Raw genomic sequence first — 25,077 nt, 5'->3', positions numbered from 1 at the left:
AGATTTGCAAAGTAAAACCTCAACAGCCGTTTACATTGATTTTTAAGCTATCACGTATTTTGGGAAAAAATCTTTTGGTTTCTGAATTTTATTTTTGAGTTTGAAAAAACGATAAACTCTAACTTTTCCAAAGATACAAAGATGTGCTCTGCAGGCTGTAAAGTGTCCAAAACGTTGTAGTACAGCTTCTGGATAATGAACAACTTCAGACTCAGAGAATGACACAGGCACTTTGAATATACTGAGCTCACTGGCATTTCTAGCAAACTGAAGCTTGCCAAAGGACAGGCCCCCAGACATGCTCAACAGTAGCCTGCATCTAAGCAGGCAGACACCTCGAATTCAGCAAGACAACATTCAAGGAAACCCAGGCGAAGTTAGCTGTGATGGTGCTCAAATTACACAGAAGGCCTGCAAGACCTTCCTCAGTGTTCCTCAGTTGGAATAAATCGTTACATGCACATTTTGTCCATAGGTCTGATCATAGAATGTACAGCTCTTCATCTTGGAATGTTACTCCCAAACTGAAGAATTTAGGATGGAAATATGGGAGAAAGTTTTCAAACAGGTTAAAAATATAAAAGAAAAAATTTAAAAATCCTAGCCTCAGAGAATTTAGGACTCAGCATTTCAGTAGTTGAGGATTCTAAGAAGCACAATATAAATAGAAACAGTAGCTCAAAACTATCTAAAAATAGTAACCAGAAGGGTTGCATAGATCATTAGCAAAATAACTGTGGGTGTACATAAAGTCTTCCTTCTCCTAGGGTGAAAAACAGTTTAAACACAGTTCAAATAAAGTTCTTTGGGATAAAAGAAGTCAGTTTCACTTACTCGTCCAAGAATCATGTTAACTTTTTAGAATGTGCTTTTATTGGTACATGATAGTCTCACATCATAATGTAAGCCATGTTGACCGTGACATACATGCACATAGCACTTGGTCCCCCACCCTACAGTGCCTCCTCAATTTTCCCCTTCCCAATACAGAGTACTAAGATTGACATTGGTATATGAAAATATGTACACATGGTCAATGATACTATCTTCCCCTCCCCTTCCTTTAAACCAGCCCCCCCCCCCCCCGCTCAATTTAAAATGGCTCTATTGAGGTGAACGTAGGACCTCATTGCAAGGTATTAAATTAGTTGTATCTAAGATCTGTGTTTAAATCTGAGTAACTTACATTCTGTCTCTGTAGGTCATGCAGGGACACAGTTGTGACACTGACTGTTTACAATCACTCTTCTTGCCATTTTAGGCACTCATATATTTACCAGATTTAGCATTAAAATTTTCTACTCTTAAGCAATTGGATTCAACCACATCTCCAGACAACCGACCTAGCTTTGAATTGACAATCACTGGTTAAAACAATAGAAAATAAAGAAAAACCTCACTCTTGGTCCAGAGAACCAAGATTTTAATCAACTGTTCAAAGGCTCAGGCTCATTTTTTGTGGGTGTGTGGTATTGGGGATTAAACCCAAGAGCATTCTACCCCAAGCCACACCCCCATATTTATTTATTTATTTATTTATTTATTTATTTATTTATTATTTATTTATTTATTGTGATACTAGGGGATGAACCCAAGGGCATCCCAGCTCTGAGCTATAACACCATCCCTATTTTACTTTCTATTCTTTGAAACAAGGTCTCACTATGTTGCAGAGGGGCTTGCTAAATTGCTAAGGTTGGGTATGAACCTGTGATCTTCCTGTCTCAGCCTCCCAAGTACTTCAATTATAAGTGTATACCACTACATGTGGCATTTTTTTTAAAACAGAGTCTCAGCCAGCGAGGCCGGCATCGGAGCCTGCCTTGAGGCAAGGCCGGTACTGGGGCCTCCGAGGCTGGATAAAAGCCTGCCGAGGGGTTAGGCCGGTGCTGGGGCCAGCAAGGCTGGCATCGGAGCCTGCCGTGAGGCGAGGCTGGCGTCGGAGCCTGCCGTGAGGCATGGCCGGTGCTGGGGCCTCCAAGGCCGGGATCAGAGCCTGCTGAGGGGTTAGGCCGGTGCTGGGGCCAGCGAGGCCGGTATCAGAGTCTGCCGTGAGGCAAGGCCAGTACTGGGGCCTCCGAGGCCAGGATAAGAGCCTGCCGTGGGGTTAGGCCGGTGCTGGGGCCAGCGAGGCCGGCATCGTAGCCTCCCGTGAGGCAAGGCCGGTGATGGGGCCTCCAAGGCTGGGATCGGAGCCTGCCGAGGGGTTAGGCAGGTGCTGGGGCCAGCGAGGCTGGCATCGGAGCCTGCCGTGAGGCTAGGCCAGTGTTGGGGCCTCTGAGGCCGGGATCAAAGCCAGCTGAGGGGTTATGCTGGTGTGGGGGCCAGCGAGACCAGAACCGGGGCCTCCCACGAGGCAAGGCCGCTGCTTGAGCCAGTGAGGTCTGGATCAGTCCACTGAGTAGCCAGGCCACTACTGGGGCCGTCAAGAGTGGGATCGGTACTTGCAACGCAGCATGCACAGAGAAATATCACAGAAAATATAAATCAGACGCTTCTCCTAATCAGCAATAACTAGGAGGAAAGGGGCAACAGGAAGAGGTTGAGCTATAGAAAGGGCCCTATAGTGAAGCAACTTATGTGACCAATCAGAGGGTATGTAATAGTGGAGGATGGAGCCTCTTTAAAACGCAGGAGGTACATAAACAAATGTATCTAAGTTAATCACCAAAGAAGCATGGGATGGAGGGAGGGGGAGGGAATGGGATGGGGGCTGGATGACGGCTAATTGGATGATGTGTGTTTGTATATCCTCTCAAGTCTTGTACTCCAATGTGATTGATATATGACTACAATGCACCAATTTAAAAAATAAATTAATTAATTTTAAAAAAGCATAAAAATAAAAATAAAAATACAAAAACAATAAATAAAACAGAGTCTCATTAAGTTGCTGCTGCTGGCCTTGAACCTGTAATCCTTCTATCTCAACCTCCCAAATACTGTAGGTACAGGCATGTGTCACAATGCCCTGCTTTAATATTTCATAGTGTTATCTGCAGCGTCTTACAATGAACTCTTAAAACAATGCAAATTGAGGAGAGAGTGATTTTTGCCAAGCCATGATGTAGCATCAATATAAATCTAAACTATAGCAGATTTAGGGTTGGGGGTTGTGGGCAATGTCAGTGGGTATTCTAGAAAGGGTATCTCATTGGCAGTTAATGCAAAAGCTGAGTATGTAGGAAGACAATGGATCTATGGAACTTCTGGAGGAAATGGATGGCATGTGTCCTTGAAACAATTGTGTCCTTCTCTAGCACTGCTGCTATTTGGGACCTTAAGCCCAATATTTCTAGATCATTTGATTTTCCAAACTTTTCAGGAAATTCAAACTTTTATGTGGAACTGTTCTATTTTCTCAATGTTGGCATAATTTAAATAGCCCTAACTTATGTGAACCAAACAAAACATATTTGGCCTCTGTGCTGCCAGTTTGCAAACTCAAACCCAGTCAAATATTATAATTTTTATAAGGTAGAAAGCAAATGAGAGAGACACTGCTTTCCAGGGTAGAATCCACGTCTCTGGATTTCAAGCCAGGTTGCAGCCAACCTCTAGAATGCCCATCAGATGGGTACAATATGATTTATTAACTCTCAGCTTTGCAAGTCTACAGAGTTACAGTCTCATGAAAGGCTTCCTGAGCCATTGGAGCACAATAATCTGCAATCTTATTTGACCAGTCTACATTTTGGATGCTAATTAGAAGTTTATTTTCTTTTACAAGACATTCTAGCCCTGTGACTGTTATGGTGGTATCAACAGAGACAGCAAAAATATGTGCGCTTATGTGTTCTCGTTTCAGAGAAATTAGTGCACTTAATGGGTAGTATTTCTTACTCTTTCCCGGTATCTGAGCAGAAAATGGCAAAACAGGCCAGCTTCTCACCCTGTGATTTGACTGAATGAGATGGTAATGTTGTGTGTCACAGCTAGACTTGTCTCCCAGAGATCAGAATCTTTATTGAAAGAGCTCCCTGTTTTGATTTCTGGATCAGACCCTGAGCGGTTGATAAAGGTGAATTACTTGGCCATTATCAGAAGTAGTTGTGTTCCCACAAAGAGCAGGTACTAAACGAGAGTTTATCTCTACAAGAAGACTGATAGAATCCGCACAGATTATAATTCAATCAAGCACCCGAAACAGCACATCTATTGGCTGGTGAGATATTACTAACCTCTGTCCCCTAGCTACCTCCAGAGAAATACCTGGGAAACATTTCACATAGTTAGTCTGAACACAGGGAATAAATGTCAGAAACTGATGCTTTTGGTTATATAAGTGATGTCTCTATATAATCTATAATAATATTTTATATAAATGTAATCCTAACAAAATGCCATTAGTCTGAAGAGTCAACTATCTTTGACCTTTACAATTATTTGAAAAGACATTCCCAAAAGGCTTAATGTACTTTTCAAAATGTATTTATTAGACTTCACAGGAGTCTTATGAGTAGCTAACAGTGCCTCCTATCCTCTGAATATTTGGGAACGGAGGAATGAAGCTTAAGGTAAGGTCAAAATAAATTTAAATAAGCAAAAAGCTTCAATCCTATTTGGAACATGAACCTTTAGTATCAGAATCATTTTTCATGACCAAAAGGAGAAAAGTGCAAGCTTTAAAGGCACGGTCCTGACATCAGACAGTTTAGGGTGGGTAGCACATCAGCTTCATCATTAACAAGCTCGGTGCTTGGGCAGATTTGCATGGACAAATGTCTTAACTTCTCTGAGCCTAATTTATTCATTTGTAAAGTGGAAAGAATGATATTTTAATTTGTAGAGTGGCTACTGAGATCCAATGAAATCATATAACAATGTTAACAAACACAGTACTTGGTACATTGATAAATAGGTGAAAAATATTATGTCCCATCATTCTCAGTAACATAGGATGATGCAAATTTAGGGGTCAGAGGCTTTGTAATATATATGCATTATCATATTCTGTAACCAAATTCCTACCAATATTGCAAACTGATACTAATTTTCTAACTAATATATTTCTATATTGCTTGCTTCTCCCAAATTCCTCCTCAGTTTGCTATCACATAGAAGCACAACTAGAAAAAAAATGATGTGCTCACATTCATAAGTCCTTTCATAGCTTTTATCTCATCTTCAGTGACATAGAAACTACTAGATGATTGCTAGTGGGGAAGGTCAGAACGGCTTTATGCATGGACCAGAATCTGACCAGTAGAATGAGGGGGGGGGGGTGCTAAAAATGCCATATTTTGTTATTTGTATTTCATTACAGGTGGGGAAAATATATGTGAAAGCAGAATTTCTCCCCCAAGTGGTCCAGTTTGAAGTACTCACTACCTGCAATCCCCCCTCTACCAAATTCAGGAGGCGGTGAGCTTACTCAAACTCTTAACTGGTTTCCTTGCTTCTATCTGTGTGCCCATCCAATCTGCTCCCAACCCAGCAGTCAAAGTGTCCCATTCATTTTGTGGGTCAGATCCCATTACTTCAGAGCTCTCCAATCATGCCCTCACTTCATGCAGAGTAAAAGCTGGGGGCCTCTTCGATGGCCTGTACAGACCAGCAGAATCCAGCCCCAGGTACGACTTTTGCATCTCTCTTCCACTCACTCCGTTCCGGTCACAATGGTCTCAAAGTTATCCTCAGCAAACAGCAGGCCAGGAATGCCTTCCTCAAGTTACCTATCATGGGCTCACACTGGCCACTCTACTCACCACTGTGACATACTTCAGGCTGCTATAGCAAGGTACCATACATAGCCCAGCAGGCTTTTAGGCAACAGAAAAGTACTTCTCACAATTGCAGAGGTTGGCAGTCCTAGGAGGAGGGTGCCAGCAAGGCTGAGTCCTGATGAGGGGCCGCTCTGGCTGCACACTGCTGCCTTCTTGAAAATAGAGAAGATGCTCTCGGGGTCTCTTTTATAAGGGCACTAATCTCAGTCATGGGAGCTCACCCTTATGACCTAATCACTTTCCCAAAGCCCATATCATGGGCTGGGGATGTAGCTCAGTGCTAGAGTCCTTGCCCGGCACACCTTGGGTTCTATCCTCAGCACTTCCAGCAAGTTCTGCCTTCTAAAACCATCATGCTACAGGGTTAGGATTTCAACATAAGAATTTTCAGGAGGACATAAACATTTAGTTCGCAACACCCTGCAAACCATACCTGTACTTCCCACTAACCTTCCCCAGCAACAGCAGGCCATCACCAACTTCCAGCATTCTCTCTAATTTTATTTTCCATCATATTTATTGTTTGTCATCTACAGCAACAATGTAAGCTGCATTTAACTGGGGAATCTAATCAGTTTTGCTCACTAATGTATCCAGAGTGCTTAGAAGAGTGCCTTGTACCCAGCGAGTGCTTGATATGTCTGTTGGACCAGTCAGTGGTGAATAAACTAAAGGGCCTATAGACATCCAGGCTCTTGGTTCCCGGCTACCACAGCCAACTCGAGGAAAAGAGAAATCACCGAGGTGAGAACTGGCAGGTGGTGACTCATTTTCAGGGTATCAAATACCCCAAGTCTCTTAAACTCATGGAGATGCAAATACTCTTGTTGCCTTCTCCAAATGCCAGTCTGAAAATGGACTGAAGTTTTCTCATTAAAAAAAATTCTAGTGCCTTTCACAGAACTTCAGACCAGGCTAAATAGGCACCCACAATCTGATCATGTTTTATTTTATTTATTCTTTTTTGTGTTACTGGGGGCGGGACGCAGGGACTTTTCTACCTCCGGGCTATACTCCCAGACCTATTTTATAATATATTTGGAAACAGGGTCTCACTAAGTTGCTGAGAGCCTCACTAAGTAGTTGAGGTTGGTTTCGAAACTGTGTGATCCTCCTGTCTCAGCCTCCCAAGCATGGGGATTACAATCATGTTTTAGGATGTTGGCATTTGATTCCTTCACCATACATTAGTGAGCTTGGAGGTCCTGGGAAAGTCAATTAGTTTCACTGGGAGCCAGGAAAAGAATTACAACTGATTTTTCTTCCAGTTTTAAAAATATCTCAGGATTAGGAGAAAGATGAAAATGAGTCATGTTCTGCCCGATGCGACTCACCTCCCCTCAACTAACAATTGGTGAATAAATATCCAAATCCAAGAAGATCAACTATTCTCTGTGCCCGCCTCAAAAAGGAAATGGAATTAACAGTCAGATGAGACAGGTCTAGAGACAGCTGCATTGCCTCAGGTGATAAGTTCGGCAAAGCTACATTAATATTTCCTTTAAATTTGGAACTTCAGCTCTGACCAAATGAAAACCCTTTCCACAGATGGCATAAAAGTGGCTATTATTTCTGTCTATTGTGAATAATGCTACAAAGGACAAAAGAGTGCAGGTGCCTCTTGGACACACTGATCCCATTTCTTCTGGAAATGTACGAAGGCTAGAATGCTAGAGCATATGGCAGTTCTATTTCTAATTTTTGGAGGGACCATTGTGGTGCTTCTCACAAGGGCTGGGCTTATTAACATCCCCCAACAGTTCTCCATATACTCATCAGCATTATATCATCTGTCAGTCATGCCTCAAGAAAACTGCGAGTGGGGGTGTCAGGTTATGGCCTAAGGGTGTGAAGTGGTGCCAGGCATAAAATGCTGAGTTCTTGACAAGGTAGAAGTCCTTTGAGAACACAAAGATATTCCAGCCACCGGGTCATCCTGTTGAGCCTGTAGCCCCAAGGGAAACTGAACTCAAAAGCATGTGTAGCAACCAGGTTTCTTTCTTTCTTTCTTTCTTTCTTTCTTTCTTTCTTTCTTTCTTTCTTCCTTCCTTCCTTCCTTCCTTCCTTCCTTCCTTCCTTCCTTTCTTTCTTTCTTTCTTTCTTTCTTTCTTTCTTTCTTTCTTTCTCTTTTTTTTTTTTGGTGGTACTGGGGTTCCTGGAACCCCTTCTACCTCTGGGCTACACACCCAGACCTATTTTATTTTATTTATTTATTTATTTATTTATTTATTTATTTGGTGGTACTGGGGTTCCTGGAAGCCCTTCTACCTCCGGGCTACACTCCCAGACCTATTTTTTTTTTTTACATTTTTATTTGGAAACAGGGTCTCCTAAGCCAGCGCGCGCGGCTGGCTTCGAACCTGCGCGATCCTCCTGTCTCTGCCTCCCAAGCGCCAAGCGCGGGGATTACAAGCGTGCGCCACCACGCCCGGCTCCCAGACCTATTTTATACTTTTTTTTTTTTTTTTTTTGAAACAGGGTCTTCTAAGCCAGCGCACATCGCTGGCTTCGAACCTGCGTGATCCTCCTGTCTCTGCCTCCCAAGCACGAGGATTACAGGCATGCACCACCACGCCCGGTGCAACCAGGTTTCTACCAATGTTATCCCTTTCATTCTCAAATCAATGCTTTGTGAGGATAATATTGCCCAGTACCTTCTGAGTGCAGAGGACGACACTGGGACACGAAAGAAACAGTCCTTGCGCTCAAGAGCGACCGTCACTCTGAGGATCAGAACAGCCCGAGCAGAACAAGTGGTCAGGTACCTTGTTCACGAAAAGACTGGGAGCAAAGCAGGCTCAAAAGAGGAAAATGCCTTAAAATTAAATCGCTAAAATTAATACCTAGAAAAGCAAATATTTTTAACACCATTTACTGTGTTTTATTCCAGAAATTCCAACTATATCAATATATGTATATACGTTTAGTTTTTTTTCTTGTTTTACAAAAGTTAAAAGATAGTATATTTAATTATAATTGCTCAAAAGGCTTTTAGAAACATGAAATTCTCAGTGCTTATCTATTTATTGAAATATAGATCTACATCAATTTAATTATGTAATAGCATCTCAAATGAATTCCTATTGCTTAAATTATTTTCATTTTGGGGTGTGTGTGTGTGTGTGTGTGTGTGTGTGTGTGTGTTAAGTTACTAGAGGTTGAACTCAGGGGCATTCTACCTTTGAATTGTACTCGGTTCTTTTATTTTTATTTGCTAAGTTGCTGAGGTCCTCACTAAGTTGTAGAGGCTGGCCTCCAACCTGTGATTTTCCTATCTCAACCTCCCAGCTACTGATTTAGAGGTGTGCATCATGATGCCTGGCCTACTGGTTAATGTCTACATACATATTTATGTAGTCACACAAATATTCATTTTGGAAAATTTATGCTTGCAAAGATATTTGTTTAAAAGTAAGGCGGATTCTTTGGAATACATATGCATATATCTTCATGTATTTGGGTACGCAAGTGTACATGTGCATGTTGCATCTGTGTGTATTCCAGCTGTGCTGGGTTAAGTGTACCAATAGCCATGTACATGAGCACTGTGTATATATGTCTATCTAAAAATATTTTTCAATTTACTAGGTAAGAAATGGCATTGGCCTTTGTTTCTTTTGCACTTATATTACTAGTAAGAACAATATTTTTACTGGTAGCTGATGCTTTTCATTTGCTGCTTCGTCCTTAACTCCATGTTTCTATTAGCAGTTTTCTATCTTTCTAATGATTTATGATAATTCTTTATCTTTGAAAGGTCTTACATTATTTACTCATCATATATGAAGTGAAATTTTTTCCTACATTAGTTATTTGCATTTTAGTTTTTTGGTAATAAAAATCTATTTTAAATTCATAGTTACATCCATCAGAATTATTTTATAGCCTATTTCTCTGTTGTCATATACCTATCCTTGGGATTATACAGTCACTTTTTTTCTCCAACTACATATATACATATACATACGTACATATACATATATATACATATATATTATATACATATACACATATATATATAACATATATAGAGAGAGACATTACACACACACACATATATGTTGCAGGTCTGGGGATAGAACTCAAGGGCATTCGGGATAGAACTCGAGGGCATTCGACCTCTGAGCTATACCCCCAGCCCTACTTCTTTATTCTTTATTTTGAAACAGGGTCTCACTGAGTTGCAAAGGACCTCACTAAGTAGCTGAGGCTGTCTGTGAGCTGAGACCCTCCTGTCTCAGCCTCCCAATTCTGGGATTACAAGCATGTGCCACCATGTCGACTCTACTTTTATGTTTTTAATCTTCATATTTACATAAACTATACATTTAGTGGCCATAATTAAGATCTACTGTACCTTTTTCAGAAATCACATAAAATATATAAATCCATGTAATTATAAAAAATGGATTTATTTACCCCAAAGTGTTTCTTGAGTCTTACCTGAAAAAAACTCTCAGTGGCTCTTTTCACTTTCAAAGACGGAGTATTCAATAGTAAATGACATGCAATCTTGCTGGTTTTCCAGCTAACATCATTATATTCATTTTTGTTACCAATTGCATTTGCTCAGTATGTTTTGTTTTCTCAGTTGGACTGTAAATGTCACATGTATTAAAAGAGTAACTTCCCAGTACTTGGGTGGCTGAAACAGGAGGATCTCAAGTTCGAGGCCAACCTCTCAGCAACTTAGTGAAACCCTGTTTCAAAATAAAAATAAAATAGGGCTGGGTATAGCACAGAGATAGAACATACCTGGGCTAAATTCCCAGTACCAAAAAAAAATTTTAAAGGGTAACTTCTATCCAAGTCTGCGCTCTTTAGCAATTCTCCATGAAACAGTCAGTACTGGATCCACATCCAGCAATGTTAGCAAGCAGTGTTTGGCATGTTGTAGGCACCTAGTAATTTAGTAAATCTTGGTCATGCCAAGACCTCTAGAAGAGGAGCAAGACAGTAGTGGTAACAAGGGTATTTTGGAGCCATTGATCTAGTAGCTTCATCTGAGATGAACAGAGAATTAGGAGACAGAGGGACACAGATCAAGAGGGAGGCTACGGCACAGTCCAGGCTCCCACTGCATGGCCTGGACTAGGAGGGTGGTTATAAAATTGGCAAGGCAAGGTCAAACCATGTCAACATTATAAGCCTGCTGAGGTCTAAGTGAATGACAGTTTTAGTGACAGAAATGAGGAAGGCAATCTATACTGGGCAGAGTGGGGACAAGGGTTCTATACCAAACAACCTGAAATTACTCTTGGTGAAACAGTCAATTAGAGCTCTCTTACAGACTGGCTAAGCCACAGAGGATGCAGGGCAGGGAAACCTCTGCAGAGTCCCTGCAGAGGGATCAGACACTGTGTTATTTTACTCATTGAATTTGAAATTTATATTTTAGAGCCATCCACACATTAGTGATAGATATGAAGAAAGAACCGCACAGAGTTTAGTTGGACCCAAGCTCCACCATTGCTTGTCTACGTAGTTTCATCATCCCTAGTTTCATCAAACCCTAGTTTCATCATCCAAGAAGTCAGAATAATAATGCCTGCTTCAATGAATTGGAATACATAATATAATTCCTAAATAGTAAGTTTATGGTCTTATTGCCTAAAATATGGTTAAAATAATGTAAAATATTGTCAGTGAGTGGAGACGTCTTCCCTTCAGGAATTAACAAGCAGTTTTGGGGATGTCTGTATTAAAGGACAGAAGATTTAGATATTGAAAAGATGGAGTGGTGTTCAAGAAAATGAGACAAAACCTTGAAAAACAGTGTTATAAAAATCATGGGGGCTAAGGTTATGCATTCAAGTTCACTTATAAGGACGGTCCATTTGGCAATGAATTTTCTTCATGTAATAAAAGCAAATTTGAATAGTGCTATGTACAGAAAGAGAAGGGACATATGTTCTCTCTAATATGCCCAAGCTAGGGAGTAGTGGTAATACCAGAGGGACTCCGGATGATGGAGGGGAAATCTCAGCAAAGCTTGAACGGAAGGAGAGGAGAGGAAGAAAGCTGAGGTTGTTCAATGGAGGAGCTACATACGAATATGTGTAATAGCATAAATACAACATGGTTAACCTGGACACTCTCTATTGGGGGGGAGGGAAATGGAGGGGGAAGGGCGTGAAGCACAATGTAAATGTACACCACTCGCAATATGTTCCACTTATAAAAAATAAAAATTAAAAAAAAGTGCTACGTACCCAAAGTTGGTCATCCATGCCTGGAGGATTCTTTTTGATAAAAGCACCATAGTATGTAGCAATATTCCGGTGATGAGAGTATTTCTTCAACATGTTAATTTCTTGTTTGATTTCTTCCTCTTCATCCTACATTAAAACAACAGTCAGTCATGAAGAGCAACTGTGGAGTTTCATCCTTCAATTCATCTATATTAACTTGGAAATACTATGATCTTTCTAAATTTTTTTCTTTTATGGTGATCAAAGAATTACTATTATATGAGACCAAAATGAAAGTGTACAAAAGAATACATTGTTAATCCAAAGGAGTCTTTCTCTTTTTACAGCTAATAAGTATAGCATGCAATCTGTTGGAAGAAGAAAAAAGAAACATTGTTATTTTTTACCTGGAGAAAATCAGGGTAGTCAGACAATTATTTAGATAAAATTCAATACTAGGCGTTAGATATGAAATGTCCCCCAGAAATATTCATGTGCTGGCAATGTAGAAATGTTGAAATGTTTAGAGGTGAAATAATTGAATCATGAAGGCCATCATCTCATCAGTGGATCAATCTATTGATGGATTAATAATTTGAATGGATTTACTGGGTGATAAGGATAAGGGACTCTGTGGCTGCAGGAGGTAGACCACTGGGGGTGTGGCCCTGATGACTGTTCCTGCCACCCGCTGAGCAGCGTTCCTCTACCATGCCTTGCCATCATGATGATGTTTCCGCCTTGTACTGAACCTCTGCAAATAAATCTTTCCTCCTCTAAGCTGTTCTTGTCAGGTATTAGGTCACTGAAAAAAAAAAAAAAAGCTGACAAATGCACTAGTCTTCTGGAAGCTCTAACTTTTGAGTATCTCTGATCAGGTCTGCTACAGGAGAGACTGAGGAAAAGAAAAGGGAAAAAAAAACCACAGACTCTCAATTTAAATTTTGTTAGGTTCATTTTCTTTGAAGCCTACTTTTATTGAAGTGCCTGACTGAAGGCAATGAAAGTCAGGTGGCAAAGGAGCATGGTAAGTCCTCTAGATCTGAGCAGTTCACAAGGCAGAAGTACCCATCTCACCTTCAGGAAACTTGACATGAAAGGAAAGGAGGGATGCCGTGGGGCAAGTGCATGGAAAGAGACAACTCTCCCACCGTTAGTTTCCTAATAGTGAGTTTTTATTCATTCTGAGCTTCAACTTGGAGTGGACCTAGTTGGTCCTGGCATTTATTGTGGAGGGTGCATGTGCTCCGATTATTTTATTGATGTGTACACCTCAGTTGGACTGCAAAACAGTGCTTTTTGAGGTTGATGGAAAGGGTTTCTGTTCCAAAATAATTGTTTTTGATGTAGCAGTAAGCAAGGACTGTTCCTAGACGTAAGATATGACATTACCGTGACTTGAAAGACCACCCAGGCGTGTCTCCTGCCTGCACCCTTACCTCCCTAGCAGCACAACCTCCTTCAATGTGCCTGCAGTAGTGGACCCTCCCACAGTTTCCCAAGTGTGACGTCTTCCTTTCCTCTTCCTTTCTTCATGTATTTTCTACACATTCTTCCTTGATTGTGTCAGGCGATGTCAAGTCCATCCCCCTCTAAATCTTGTCACAGCTTTCTACTTTCCTTCATACTGGGATGCAGGCAAGCATCACACTGAGCCATCACCGCCCTGTTACTCTACTCTCTTCTCCACAGGTTGTAAGTTTTCCTCTACTTCATATCTCTGTTCTAGAGTTCCTGTCAGTAAAGCTTCTCAGTCTCCCTATGTTGGTTCTAGCCACCTGAAACACCCTGTTTCTTCCTTGTAGACCTATCAGAACTGTCGTCCCCTACCAGTCTATTGCACCCATTAACAGAGGAATCCTGCCTGTGTTTGTCTTCTGTCACGTCATCAGCACAAGCAAAGTGCCCGCGAATAAGTGGAAATACAAGTATAAAGACTCACAAAGGGCCCACTGCTGAGAGCAGCAGTAGTGAGGCTAGAAGAAACAGATAAGAATAGAAAAAGGAGAACAGGGGAATGCTGACATTTCCTTACCATCCATATAAGTTTTACTAAAAACAATGGAGAATTGCAAACCTAGGAGAACTAAAGAATGTTAGGCATCACATGGTTTAACTAGATCAAACCCTAGGTGATCTCAAAATAGAACATATGCTGGGGATGCTGAGCTAAGGAGATGCACTCAGCTCTAACAGTGAGGAAGGGCTGGAAAGGAGAGGGCTTGGGCTGGCAGCCGAGGCAGGGCATGATGGCACACTGCCCACCAAGGCATTTCTGCCTGCAGGTATGGGCCAGGAAGCTGCCTAAACCTACATTGCACACCTATGGGGAGAATGACCTTCTCCAACCTTCACCTTGTCCAGGGGTCGTGCAATGCATATTAGCTATTTTTAGGTTGCAGTGTGGAGCCAAATAATTGTGGATGAATGTAGGATGCAAGTGCAGTACTTTGAGGAAGCCTTTATCAAAGGGGAGGAAAGCAACCTGAGGGTTCCTGTGGGCAGTGGCACACCAGCACCTACAGCTGCTTGGATTAAAAGGCAAGGTCGCGAGGTAAGGAAACACACAGGTCCACATCCAACTGCGGCTGACGGCTCAGCTCCAGTGGTGCTGGTGAGAAGTCAGCTGCTTCTACAAGTAGTTGCTGCCTGCCTCCCTCCTGGCTCCTCCACTGGACGGTGGGTGATGTGCCTTGAAAGAGCTTACAGTACCATTCAAAATAAGAACTTATGAAACGGTTAAATAAAAGTATAGTCTGGGTTTAATTAAATCTAAAATAAACAGTACTAGAGTCAGAACGAAGACAGCACATCTTCCACCACTTTACAAAGGTAAACGGAGGTGATTCTGACAATGTGCAAAGCACATGCATTGAATTTTGGAGGGGTCCAAAGGACGAGGGGGGATGGAGCAGCACATGCTGAGCTTGGGCTCCACCCCTTTCTGGTTGCAGGGTCTCGGGAAAATAATCTGCTTTTTTGGAGCTTGGGTTTTTTCATCTATAATGAAATATGTGTATGACAAGGCCCATTTTTTTCAGAAATTAAATGAGGTAATGTGAAAGATATAAAGTATAATACAAAATAAACATTACTATCAACCTCAATAAAAACAAACAAGCAAATAAATAAATAAAAGGATAGGAAAGCAGGAATGGATGTGACTTAAAATTTTAGTTTAAGTTGAATTGTTTGCAAACAGTTATGAAGACACCCTGAGCCATGGTTGTGAGCTCCAGTATTCCACCTTGATTTCCACCTTCTGTGGTCTTGTAGTGGGCATGCAGTTAATTAGGGATTCAGAGGCGCTGATGGTAATAAGCAATTCTGTGAAATTGAAAGGAGGTTCATACTATTGATGACAAGAATTCATTTAGGCCACAAACAGCCCAGCCTCTCACAAGGACCCACTGAGGGAGTCATAGGAGAGGAGCTTCCTGTATTTTATAAATGAATTATTCCTATATCTTAAGTACTGAGCCCAGGAACCAGGCTCAGTTGAGAATCTAGGGGCTACTGGATCATAGCACAAAATAAGGTAGTGGTACCAACTTCTCTCAAATTTTAAAAGAGTAATTTCAATAAGCCAAGTCCAGTACTTTAGAAAGATTTATTGCTTCAACCAGAAGGCTTCAGAGTCTGGTTTATTGTGTTAATTTCAGGGATTGTCTTTAAACCCTTCAAATGTCAGTTATTTCCAGCTGTAAATAGGAACAGGAAGCCTGTTTAAGCCATCTCTCGGGGCTTGATGAAGATGAAGTCTTACTAAATCATAGCTTTAATATCAATATAAAAAGATTTTTTTCCTCATGGTCAGGAGAATCTGCTTATCATTTTCCATTTGTGGTAGACTGAAAACAACGACAACAAAAATGTGGCCCTAGTATTTGGCTCCCCCCAACACACACTTCAAGAGGTGGAGTCCATTGCTCTTTTTGAAGCTAGGCTTGGGTCTTATAACTTGCTTTGGTCAAAGGGACATTAACAAATGTGTTGAAATAGAGCCCTGGAAAGCAGTTGTGTTTTGGGGCTGACCCTCTCCTGGGTTTGCAGAGAACCTTCTAGCATATGGGAAACCAGGACTGGCCTCCAGGAGGATAAGAATCCATGCAAAGAGATGGTGGTTTTCAAATACAAAGAAACAGTGGTTCCAGAGTTTGCTTTCATGTCAGTGACCACCTCTGTGGTGATGTGATGCTCAGAACTGTTAATACAGTTAAAGCCAGCTGTATGCAGTGCTAGGCACCAGGGGCTCTGTATGCATTATCTTATTTAATACTGGAAACAACTCTCTGAAGTAGGTGTTGTTTTTGTTTTGGATTGAACCAAGGGGCTTTCTACCTACGGGTTAAATCCTTTGCTATTTTTAATATTTTTACATTCTGAAACAGGGTCTCCCTAAGTTGCTGAGGGTCCTTCTAAATTGCTGAGATTGGCCTCAAACCTGCAATTTTCGTGTCTCAGCCTCCTCAAGTACCATTGTGTGCCACCACACCCAGCAGGTGTTTTTAATTATCTGATTTTGCAAATGAGCAAAACGAGTCTGAGAGTTTAAGTTACTTTCCCAACTTCAGTGATGTTAAATGTCAGAGCTCAGATTCAATCCAGACTTGTCTAACTCCAAAGGTGGTATTCTTAATTCTACACAGGAAACTCTTATACAAGAGGGCAATTACTCATGGTTACTAAAACCAAAATGCTAATCAAAAGAGTAAAGGAGCGAGCATCTTAAGTCAGGAGTAAAGAAAACTCTTACATTGGTCCTCCAAATAAGAAACTCTGTAGCATATGATAATATTTGCTTATGACTGATTCTGAAGGATGAAGGAGGGAGTTTTAAGTTTAAATTGACTATATAAGGAGACACACACAAGTATTTATAATAAAAAAGGAATTAACTAGACACTTAATATTATTGTACTCCATAACAAAGAGTTTGCTCAACATTTAACCCTCAATCCATGGAAAAAGAATAAAGCTAGGTAAAGTCTATTACAATCCAAGGGCCTGGTCAATATGAAGTCTAGAGGAATGGATAAAGCGCATAGGTGATAAAGGCCACACACAATAAATGCGTCCAGGGGGATACAGTCTGGGACCCCTCAGCTCCTGCTCATCAGCCTCTTAGAGCACTGTTACCCTAGGTAGTATTTGTGTCAACCTACCCATCATTTTCACCTGGAGCACTGACTGAATATGATATAAACATGAAAACAACTTATTTAAAAGAGCATTACTAGTAGATCTGTACTGTCACCTAGAAAGTGGTTTCAAAGTTTTTTGTAATGATTTGTAGTAGTGAAATTCCTCCCTCCAATGGGACTTTTATTCATCATGCCAATATATTATACATGAAAACTAATTTTATATAAATACACATTTGCTTTATAAACCTAACTGTATAATATATATTGATACAGTTAATCTGGCAACAAAAGGGTTGTTTAGTGAATATAAAATTAGAATTTATGAAATAAAGTAACAGAACAGCTTCAAATCTTATTAATTTTCAGTTTTGTTTCAGTTCTAAGAGAGAATAGAGAAAAAGTAACATTTCCTAAAATAAATAATTACAGATGGTAAAGTGTGTGTGTGTGTGTGTGTGTGTGTGTGTGTGTGTGTGTTTTACTGAGGAGTGAACCAAGCTGTATTCTATCTCTGAGCTAACCTCCAACCCATTTTTGTATATATATATATATATATATATATATATATATATATATACATATATATATATATATATACATATATATATATATATATGTGTGTGTGTGTGTGTGTGTGTGTGTGTGTGTGTGTGTGTGGTACTGGGGTTTGTGGAAAACCTTCTACCTCTGGGCTACACTCCCAGACCTATTTTTATACTTTTTTATTTGGAAACAGGGTCTCTTAAGCTAGCGCGGCTGGCTTCGAACCTGTGTGATCCTCCTGTCTCTGCCTGCCAAGCGCAGGGATTACAAGTGTGTGCCACCATGCCTGGCTTTTGTTTTCTATTTTTGAAACAATGTCTTGCAAAGCTGCTGAGGAACTTTCAAGTTGCTGAGGCTGACCTTGAACCTGATATCTTCCTTTCTCAGCCACCCAAGAACTGGGATTACAGGTGTCTGCTACTGGGCCCGTCTAGCAAAGTTTTTTTTTAGAGAGTTTGCAGTTAAATTTCAGTAGGATATTTATTCTGACTGATATTCGGAACATGAATGTGGTGACTTGTTATTGGAATTAAGAGGTTGGCATTTTCTATTATTTTCAAAGTTGATAATATAACATACAGTGTGAGGTCCGCTTTTTAAGTTACTGTTTATTAAATGTTAAAATATATTAAAAATAGCCGGGCGTGGTGGCGCACTCTTGTAATCCCCATGCTTGGGAGGCAGAGACAGGATTGCACAAGTTTGAAGCCAGCCACTCTGGCTTAAGAGACCCTGTTTCCAAATAAAAATATAAAAAATGGTCTGGGAATGTAGCCCAGAGGTAGAAGGGCTTCCAGGAACCCCAGTACCACCAAAACAAAATTTTTAAATTAAAAATAAAATGAGCGGGCATGGTAGCGCATGCTTGTAATCACAGCATTTGGGAGGCTGAGACAGGAGGATCATGGTTCGTGGTCAGCCTCACCTACTATAATTCAGTGAGCCCATGTTTCAAAATTAAAAAAAATAAAATAAAAAATAGGGCTGGGAGTGTAGTTCGAAGGTAGAATGCCCCTGGGTTCCATTTCTAGTAACAAAAAAATCAAATGAAAAATTAAGCAAGTGTGAATCACCTCAGATTATCTTCAGGCGTTTTCATTTGTGATCCGTGTAGGTATGGATGTATGAAACATGCCCAGTGGTCCCATGACTTGCCTAATTCCACCCCTCTTCACTGCAGCATAGATAGAACTCAGAGTTTAGCCATGACATTCTGTGTGTAACAATGGATTTATTGTATACATTAACCCCAAGCTAAATGAATTCATTTTAAAAAAGGTAAATGACTCCTTAAAAAACAAAATAAATAAAAAGGTCTAAACTCAAGTAACGCAGGAGTAAGAAAGATTTAACTGTAGCATGTCATTCATTTGGTTGTAGTCCACCAGAAACGAGGTGGATTACATCCTCAAGTCCTAGATCTACAATTCAGTAACAGCCCATAGGAACTGAAATGATTTGGTTTGTCCTTCCATTCCCCTCCCTCCCTCCCTTCCTTCCTTCCTTTCTTCTTACTTTGGTTTCTCCCTCATTTATTTTTCTTATACTTTTATTGGTGCATCATAATGTAGTTCAGAGTAGTATCATAATGTAGTATCAGAGTGATAGTGACATAGACACACACAGCACCCTAGCTCCCTCCCCACTCTCCCTTTGCCCATACAGGGTACAGAAATTAACATTCGTATTTTCACATCTGTGCATAATGTCTGTGGAAGTGATTCCTTCATTGATCCTTCCTCTTCCTTTGCCTTCCTCTAGACCACTTCTATGGTTTCACTATCTGGAATTTCTCTCCATTATCTAAAGTCCCTCTGGCATCCCAATTACTCACTAGCTTCTACATATGAGAGAAAACATATGATTTCCATTTCTGTTGCTGGCTAATTTCACTTAACATACTGTAGGTCTTTCCATTTCTCTAAAAATGACATTAATTTGTTCTTCTTTATTGCTGAGTAGAATTTCATTGTGTGGATATCCCATTATTTTGTAATCCATCCGTCTGTGGATGGACTCCTAGGTTGGTTCCATATTTTGGCTATTGCTAACTGTGCTACTATGAACATGGGTATGCATATGTTACTGTAGTTCTCTGATTTCAACCCTTTTGGAAAGATACCCAGGAGTGGTATAGCCGGATCATATGGTGGATCCATTCTCAGTTTTCTAAGGAATCTCCACACTGATCTCCATAGTGGCTGAACTAGTTTGCACTCCCACCAACATTTGTTCTTATTTGATTTCCTTATGCTTGTCACCCTGTTTGGGGTTAAATGGAATTTCAGTGTAGTTTTGATTTGCATCTCCCTGATGGCTAATGAAGTGCAGGAAATTAAAGCAAAAATTAACAAGTGAGATGGCATAAAACTAAAAAGTTTCTGCTCATCAAAGAAAACCATCAAGAACCTTAAATAGAAAGCCTGCAGAATGGGAGAATGTCTGTACCAGCCACCACTCTGATAGAGGGCTAATATCTAGAACATACAAAGAGCTCAGGAGACTCCACACTAGCAAAAATTCCAATCAAGAAATAGACAACTGAATTGAATAGCCACTTCACAAAAGAAGAGATACAAATGGTCAATAAATACATAAAAATGTTCAAGATCATTAGCCAGCGGGGAGATAGGAATTTAATTGTTTCGTAGAAAAATTTTTATAGTGGCTATTTTGATAATATTTATTCTTCACATCCAAAAAGGAAGATCCTTTCATCTTCTATGATCTTTTAAAATTTATTTATTCAGTGTTTTATAAATTTTTATTGTAGAGTTGTTTTAGCTCCTTGGTTAGATTCATTTCTAGGTATTTTATTGTTTTTGAGGTTATTGTGAATGTAATTGTTTTCTGCATTTCTTTCTCAGTGGAATCAAGATTGGCATAGAAAAAACTAATTTTTTTAAGGTTGATTTTGTATCCTGGTACTTTCCTAAATTTGTGGATCAGCTCTAAAAGTCTTTTGGTTCAGTTTTTGGGGTCTTTTAAATATAAGATCATGCCATCTGCAAATTGAGAAAACTTTGCTTCATCTTTTCCTATATAAATCCATTGGATATTCTTCTCTTTCCTTATTGCTATGGCAAGAGTCTCAAGAACTATATTAAAAAGAAGTAGTAGCCGGGTGTGGTGGTGCATGCTTGTAATCCTAGCATTTGGGAGGCTGAGACAGGAGGATCGCGGTTCACAAACAGCCTCAGCTAACTAGTGAGGCCTTCTGCAACTCAGTGAGACCCTGTCTCGAAATATAGAATAAAAATAGGGCAGGGGGTGTAGCTCGGAGGTCAAATGCCCCTGGGATCCATCTCCAGACCTGCAAAAGAAAAAAAAAAAAAAGAAGAAGAAAAAAAAAAAGAAGTGGTGATAGTGAACATCCTTGTCTTGTTCCTGATAACAATGTTTTAGAGTTCCCACTTCTCCACATCCTCGCCAGGATTTGTTGTTGTTTGTGTTTTGAATGATTGCCATTCTAGTTGGAGTTAGGTGGAATCTCAGGGCATTTTTGATTTGCATCTCTCTAACTGCCAATGATGCTAAGCATTTCTTCATGCATTTATTGGCCATTTGAATTTCGTCTTTCGTGAAGTGTCTAGTTCTCTTGCTCATTTTGTTATTGGATGATTTTTTTTTAGTGTTGAGTTTCTTGAGTTCTAATACATTCTGGATAATAGTCCTCTATCAGAGGGGTAGGTGGCAAAAATCTTCTCCCACTCTGTTGGCTCTTGGTTGAGGTTCTTGATAGTTTCCTTTGCTGAACAGAAGCTCTTCAGTTTCTTGCAATCTAACGTATGGATTCACCTTTTAATTTGTTGTGCCTTTGGGGTATTGTTAAGAAAGTGTTTATCTGTGCCTATGTGTTGCAGTGTTGGACCTATGCCCTCTTCAAGGAGCTTCATGGTCTCTGGGTTTTGATCCATCTTGAATTGACTCTTGTGCAGGGTGAGAAAGTGGGTTCCGGGAAGATGGCGACCGAGAAAAGCGGGGCTTAAGAGCCCCGCTAACAACCAATCTCCATTACCACAAAACCAGCGCTTTTCATAGCCAGAAAGTGGGATTAATTTCCAATTTTCTCCATTTGTTGAAAAAGGCTATCTTTTTTCCAGTGTATGTTTTTGGCCACTTTGTCAAAAATCAATTGGCTGAAAGTGTGTGGACTTGTTTCTGGGTCTTTTATTCTCTTCCATTGGTCTATGTATCTGTTTTTGTGCCAGTACCATGCTGTTTTTATTACAATGGCTTTGTAGTATAGTTTAAATTCAAGTATTATAATGCCTCCTGCATGTTTTTTTGTTGCTGAGAATTACTTTGGCTATTCTGGGCTTGTTGTTATTCCAAATAAATTTAAGGACTGAATTTTCTGTCTGTGAGGAATAATCTTGGTAGTTCAATGGGCATTGCATTGAATCTGTAGATCACTTTTGGGAGTATGGCCATTTTAATGATATTTATTCTGCCAATCCCTGACATGGAAGATCTTTACATCTTCTAAGATCTTCTTCAATTTCTTTTTTCAATGTTTTATAATTTTATTTGTAGAGATCTTTTACCTCCTTGGTTAAGTTTATTCCTAAGTATTTTATTTTTTTGTGGGAGATCCTGAGTGGTAGTGTTTTCTGAATTTCTTTTTCAGTGGATTTATGGTTCATGTACAGGAAAGCTTCTGATTTTTTAAGACTGAGTTTGTATCCAGACACTTTGCTGAATTTGTTGATTAGTTCTATAAGCCTTTTGGTTGAGTTTGTTGGGTTTTCTAAATATAGTATCATGCCATCTGCAAATAGTGAATGTTTGAGTTCTTCTTTTCCTATTTGTACTCCTTTGATCTCCTTTTCTTGCCTTATTGCTCTGGCTAGAGTCTCTAGTACTATATTGAAGAGAAGTGGTGATAATGAACATCCTTGTCCCATTCCTGTTTTTAGGGGAAATTCTTGAAGTTTTTCCCCATTTAATATGATGTTGGCGGTGGGCTAATTGTAGATTGCATTTATGATATTGAGATATGTTCCTTCTATTCCAATTCTCTGCACTGTTTTTATCATTAATGGATGTTGAATTTTATCAAATGCTTTTTATGCATGTATTGAAAATGATCATATGATTTTTTTCTTTGATTCGGTTTATACAATGAATTACATGGATTGATTTTCGTATATTGAACCAGCCTTGCATCCCTGGAATAAACTCTACCTGGTCATGGTGTATGATTTTCTTGATGTGGGTTTGAATGTGTGTTGCTAGTATTTTGTTTAATAGTTTTGCATCCAAGTTCATCAGAGATATAGGCCTGTAGTTTTCCTTCCTTGAACTGCTGTTATTTTGTTTGGTATTAGTTTGATGTTGGCTTCATAGAATGTATTTGGGAGCGTCCCACCTTTTTCTATTTCATGAAATAGTTTGAGGAGTATTGGGGTTAGTTCTTCTATAAAGGTTTTATAGAATTCACTTGGGAAACCATCTGGTCCTGGGCTTTTCTTTGATGGTAAGCTCTTTATTGCTCTTTCAATCTCTTTGATTGTTATTGGTTTGTTTATGTGTTCTATATCTTCTTGACTCAGTTTAGGAAGGTTTATTTATCTAGGAAGTTGTCAGTTTCCTCCAGATTTTCCATTTTGTTGGAGTATAGTTTTTCAAAATAGTTTCTGATAATCCTCTGGATTTCTACACTGTCAGTAGTAATGTCTCCTTTTTCATCTCTTATCTTCATAATTGGGATTGATTCTTTTTAGTTGGGTTGGCTAGAGGTTTATCTATCTTGGTAATTACTTCAAGAAACCATCTTTTGGTTTTGTTGATTTTTTAATTGTTTTTTTATTCTCTATTTCGTTAATTTCTGCTCTAATTTTAATAATTTCCTATCTTCTACTGGCTTTGGGGTTTGATTGTTCCTGCTTTTCAAGGGCTTTGAGGTGTGTCGTTAGGTTATTTATTTGAAGATTTTCTGTTTTTCTTATGTGAGCACTCAGTGCTATAAATTTTCCTCTTAATACTGCCTTCAAAGTGTCCCAGAAGTTTTCATATGTTGTATCTTTATTTTCATTTGTTTCTAGAAATTTCTTGATTTCACCTCTTACATCTTCTATGACCCATTCTTCATTCAGAAGTGTAGTGTTCAGTCTCCACATGTTTATGTTGTTTCTCTGGGTCTTCTTATAGTTGATTCTAGTTTTATTACATTATGGTCTGAAATGACAGAGGGAAGTATGTAACATTTTTTAAATTTGCTAGTGCTCATTTTGTGTCCCATGGTGTGATCTATTTTGGAGAAGTTTCCGTGAACAGCTGAGAAAAATGTAAACTCCACTGTTCGCTGGGTGAAATATTCTATATGTCTCCAACAGGTCCATTTGGTTAATGGTGTTCTTTAGTTCTGAGGCATCTTTACTGACCTTTTGTCTGGAAGATCGGTCTAATGTTGTGAGAGGTGTGCTGAAGTCTCCCAGTATTATTGTATTGAGATTTATGTGTGACCTCATGTCAAAAGAGTTTGATTTATTAAAGTAGCTGCACCTATGTTTGGGGCATAGATGTTGATTATTGTTACCTCCTGTTGCTGGATTATTCCTTTTACCATAAAATATGACCTTCTTTGTCTCTTCTAATAAATTTGGGTTTGAAGCCTAACTTGTCTGATATCATAGTTGCTACTCCTGCTTGCTTTTGAGTTCTGTTAGTATGGATTACCTTGCTCCAGCCCTTTACCTTGAGTTTGTTACTAATTTTACTTGTAAAGTATGTTTCTTGTAAGAAGCAGATGGATGGATTCTGGTTTTTAATCCATTTTGCCACTTTATGTCTTTTTATTGGGAAGTTTAGGCCATTTGCATTCAGTGTGATTATTGAGAGATAATTTTTAATTCCTAACATGTTAAGATTTTACTTAGATTTGTTAAGATTTGATTTAGATACTGTTTATTCTTCTTCTTAGTTGTCTGCTGGATGGAAAATCTTGTTTCTTTGGTTCTGGCGTGTATTTCCTATTTCTTCTTTGCATTTAATCTCCTTGAGTATTTTCTCTAGCGCTGGTTTTGAAGACATAAATTCCTTCAGTTTCTGTTTGTCATGGAAGCTTCTTATTTCCCCATCTAATTTGATAGATAATAATTGTGCTGGGTAGGAAATTTTTGGCTGGAAGTTGTTTTCTTTCAGAGTTTGGAATATGTTACTCCAAGCCCTTCTGGCTTTCATGACTTGGTTTTGGAAGTCTGGAGTGATTCTAATTGGTTTGCCTCTGAATGTCACTTGGCCTTTTGTTATTGTTGCCTTTAAGATTCTCTGCTTGGCTTCCACATTGGTCATTTTGACAATTATGTGGCATGGGGATCCTCTTCTCTGATCCTGTCTAAAGGGAGTTCTATACATTTCCTGGACCTGTGTATCAACCTCTTGCTCTATGTTTGGAAAATTTTCTGCTATTACTTCCTTAGAAGAGATTATTGATCCCTTTCATTTCACCTTTTTTTGCTCCTCTAT

At 39.5% G+C, this 25,077-nt stretch overlaps 1 protein-coding gene across 8 annotated transcripts in view; it reads right to left on the bottom strand.

Annotated features, from left to right (window-relative positions):
- TNIK (TRAF2 and NCK interacting kinase) overlaps positions 1-25,077 on the bottom strand; it is a gene marked incomplete at both ends in the record, with an annotated part of 420,471 nt that overhangs the window by 137,031 nt on the left and 258,363 nt on the right. For all 8 annotated transcript variants that reach the window (XM_080695833.1, XM_080695834.1, XM_080695837.1 and 5 more), the window contains one exon: positions 11,939-12,064. In XM_080695833.1, the coding sequence (XP_080551959.1) occupies positions 11,939-12,064 (126 nt within the window). The remainder of the gene's footprint in view (positions 1-11,938; positions 12,065-25,077) is intronic.

The sequence above is a fragment of the Muscardinus avellanarius genome, assembly GCF_963383645.1.
Source record: "Muscardinus avellanarius genome assembly, chromosome: 5".
Taxonomy (NCBI): domain Eukaryota; kingdom Metazoa; phylum Chordata; class Mammalia; order Rodentia; family Gliridae; genus Muscardinus; species Muscardinus avellanarius.
Note: the sequence above shows the minus strand (reverse complement) of the source record. Positions and strands in the feature narration are given on the sequence as shown.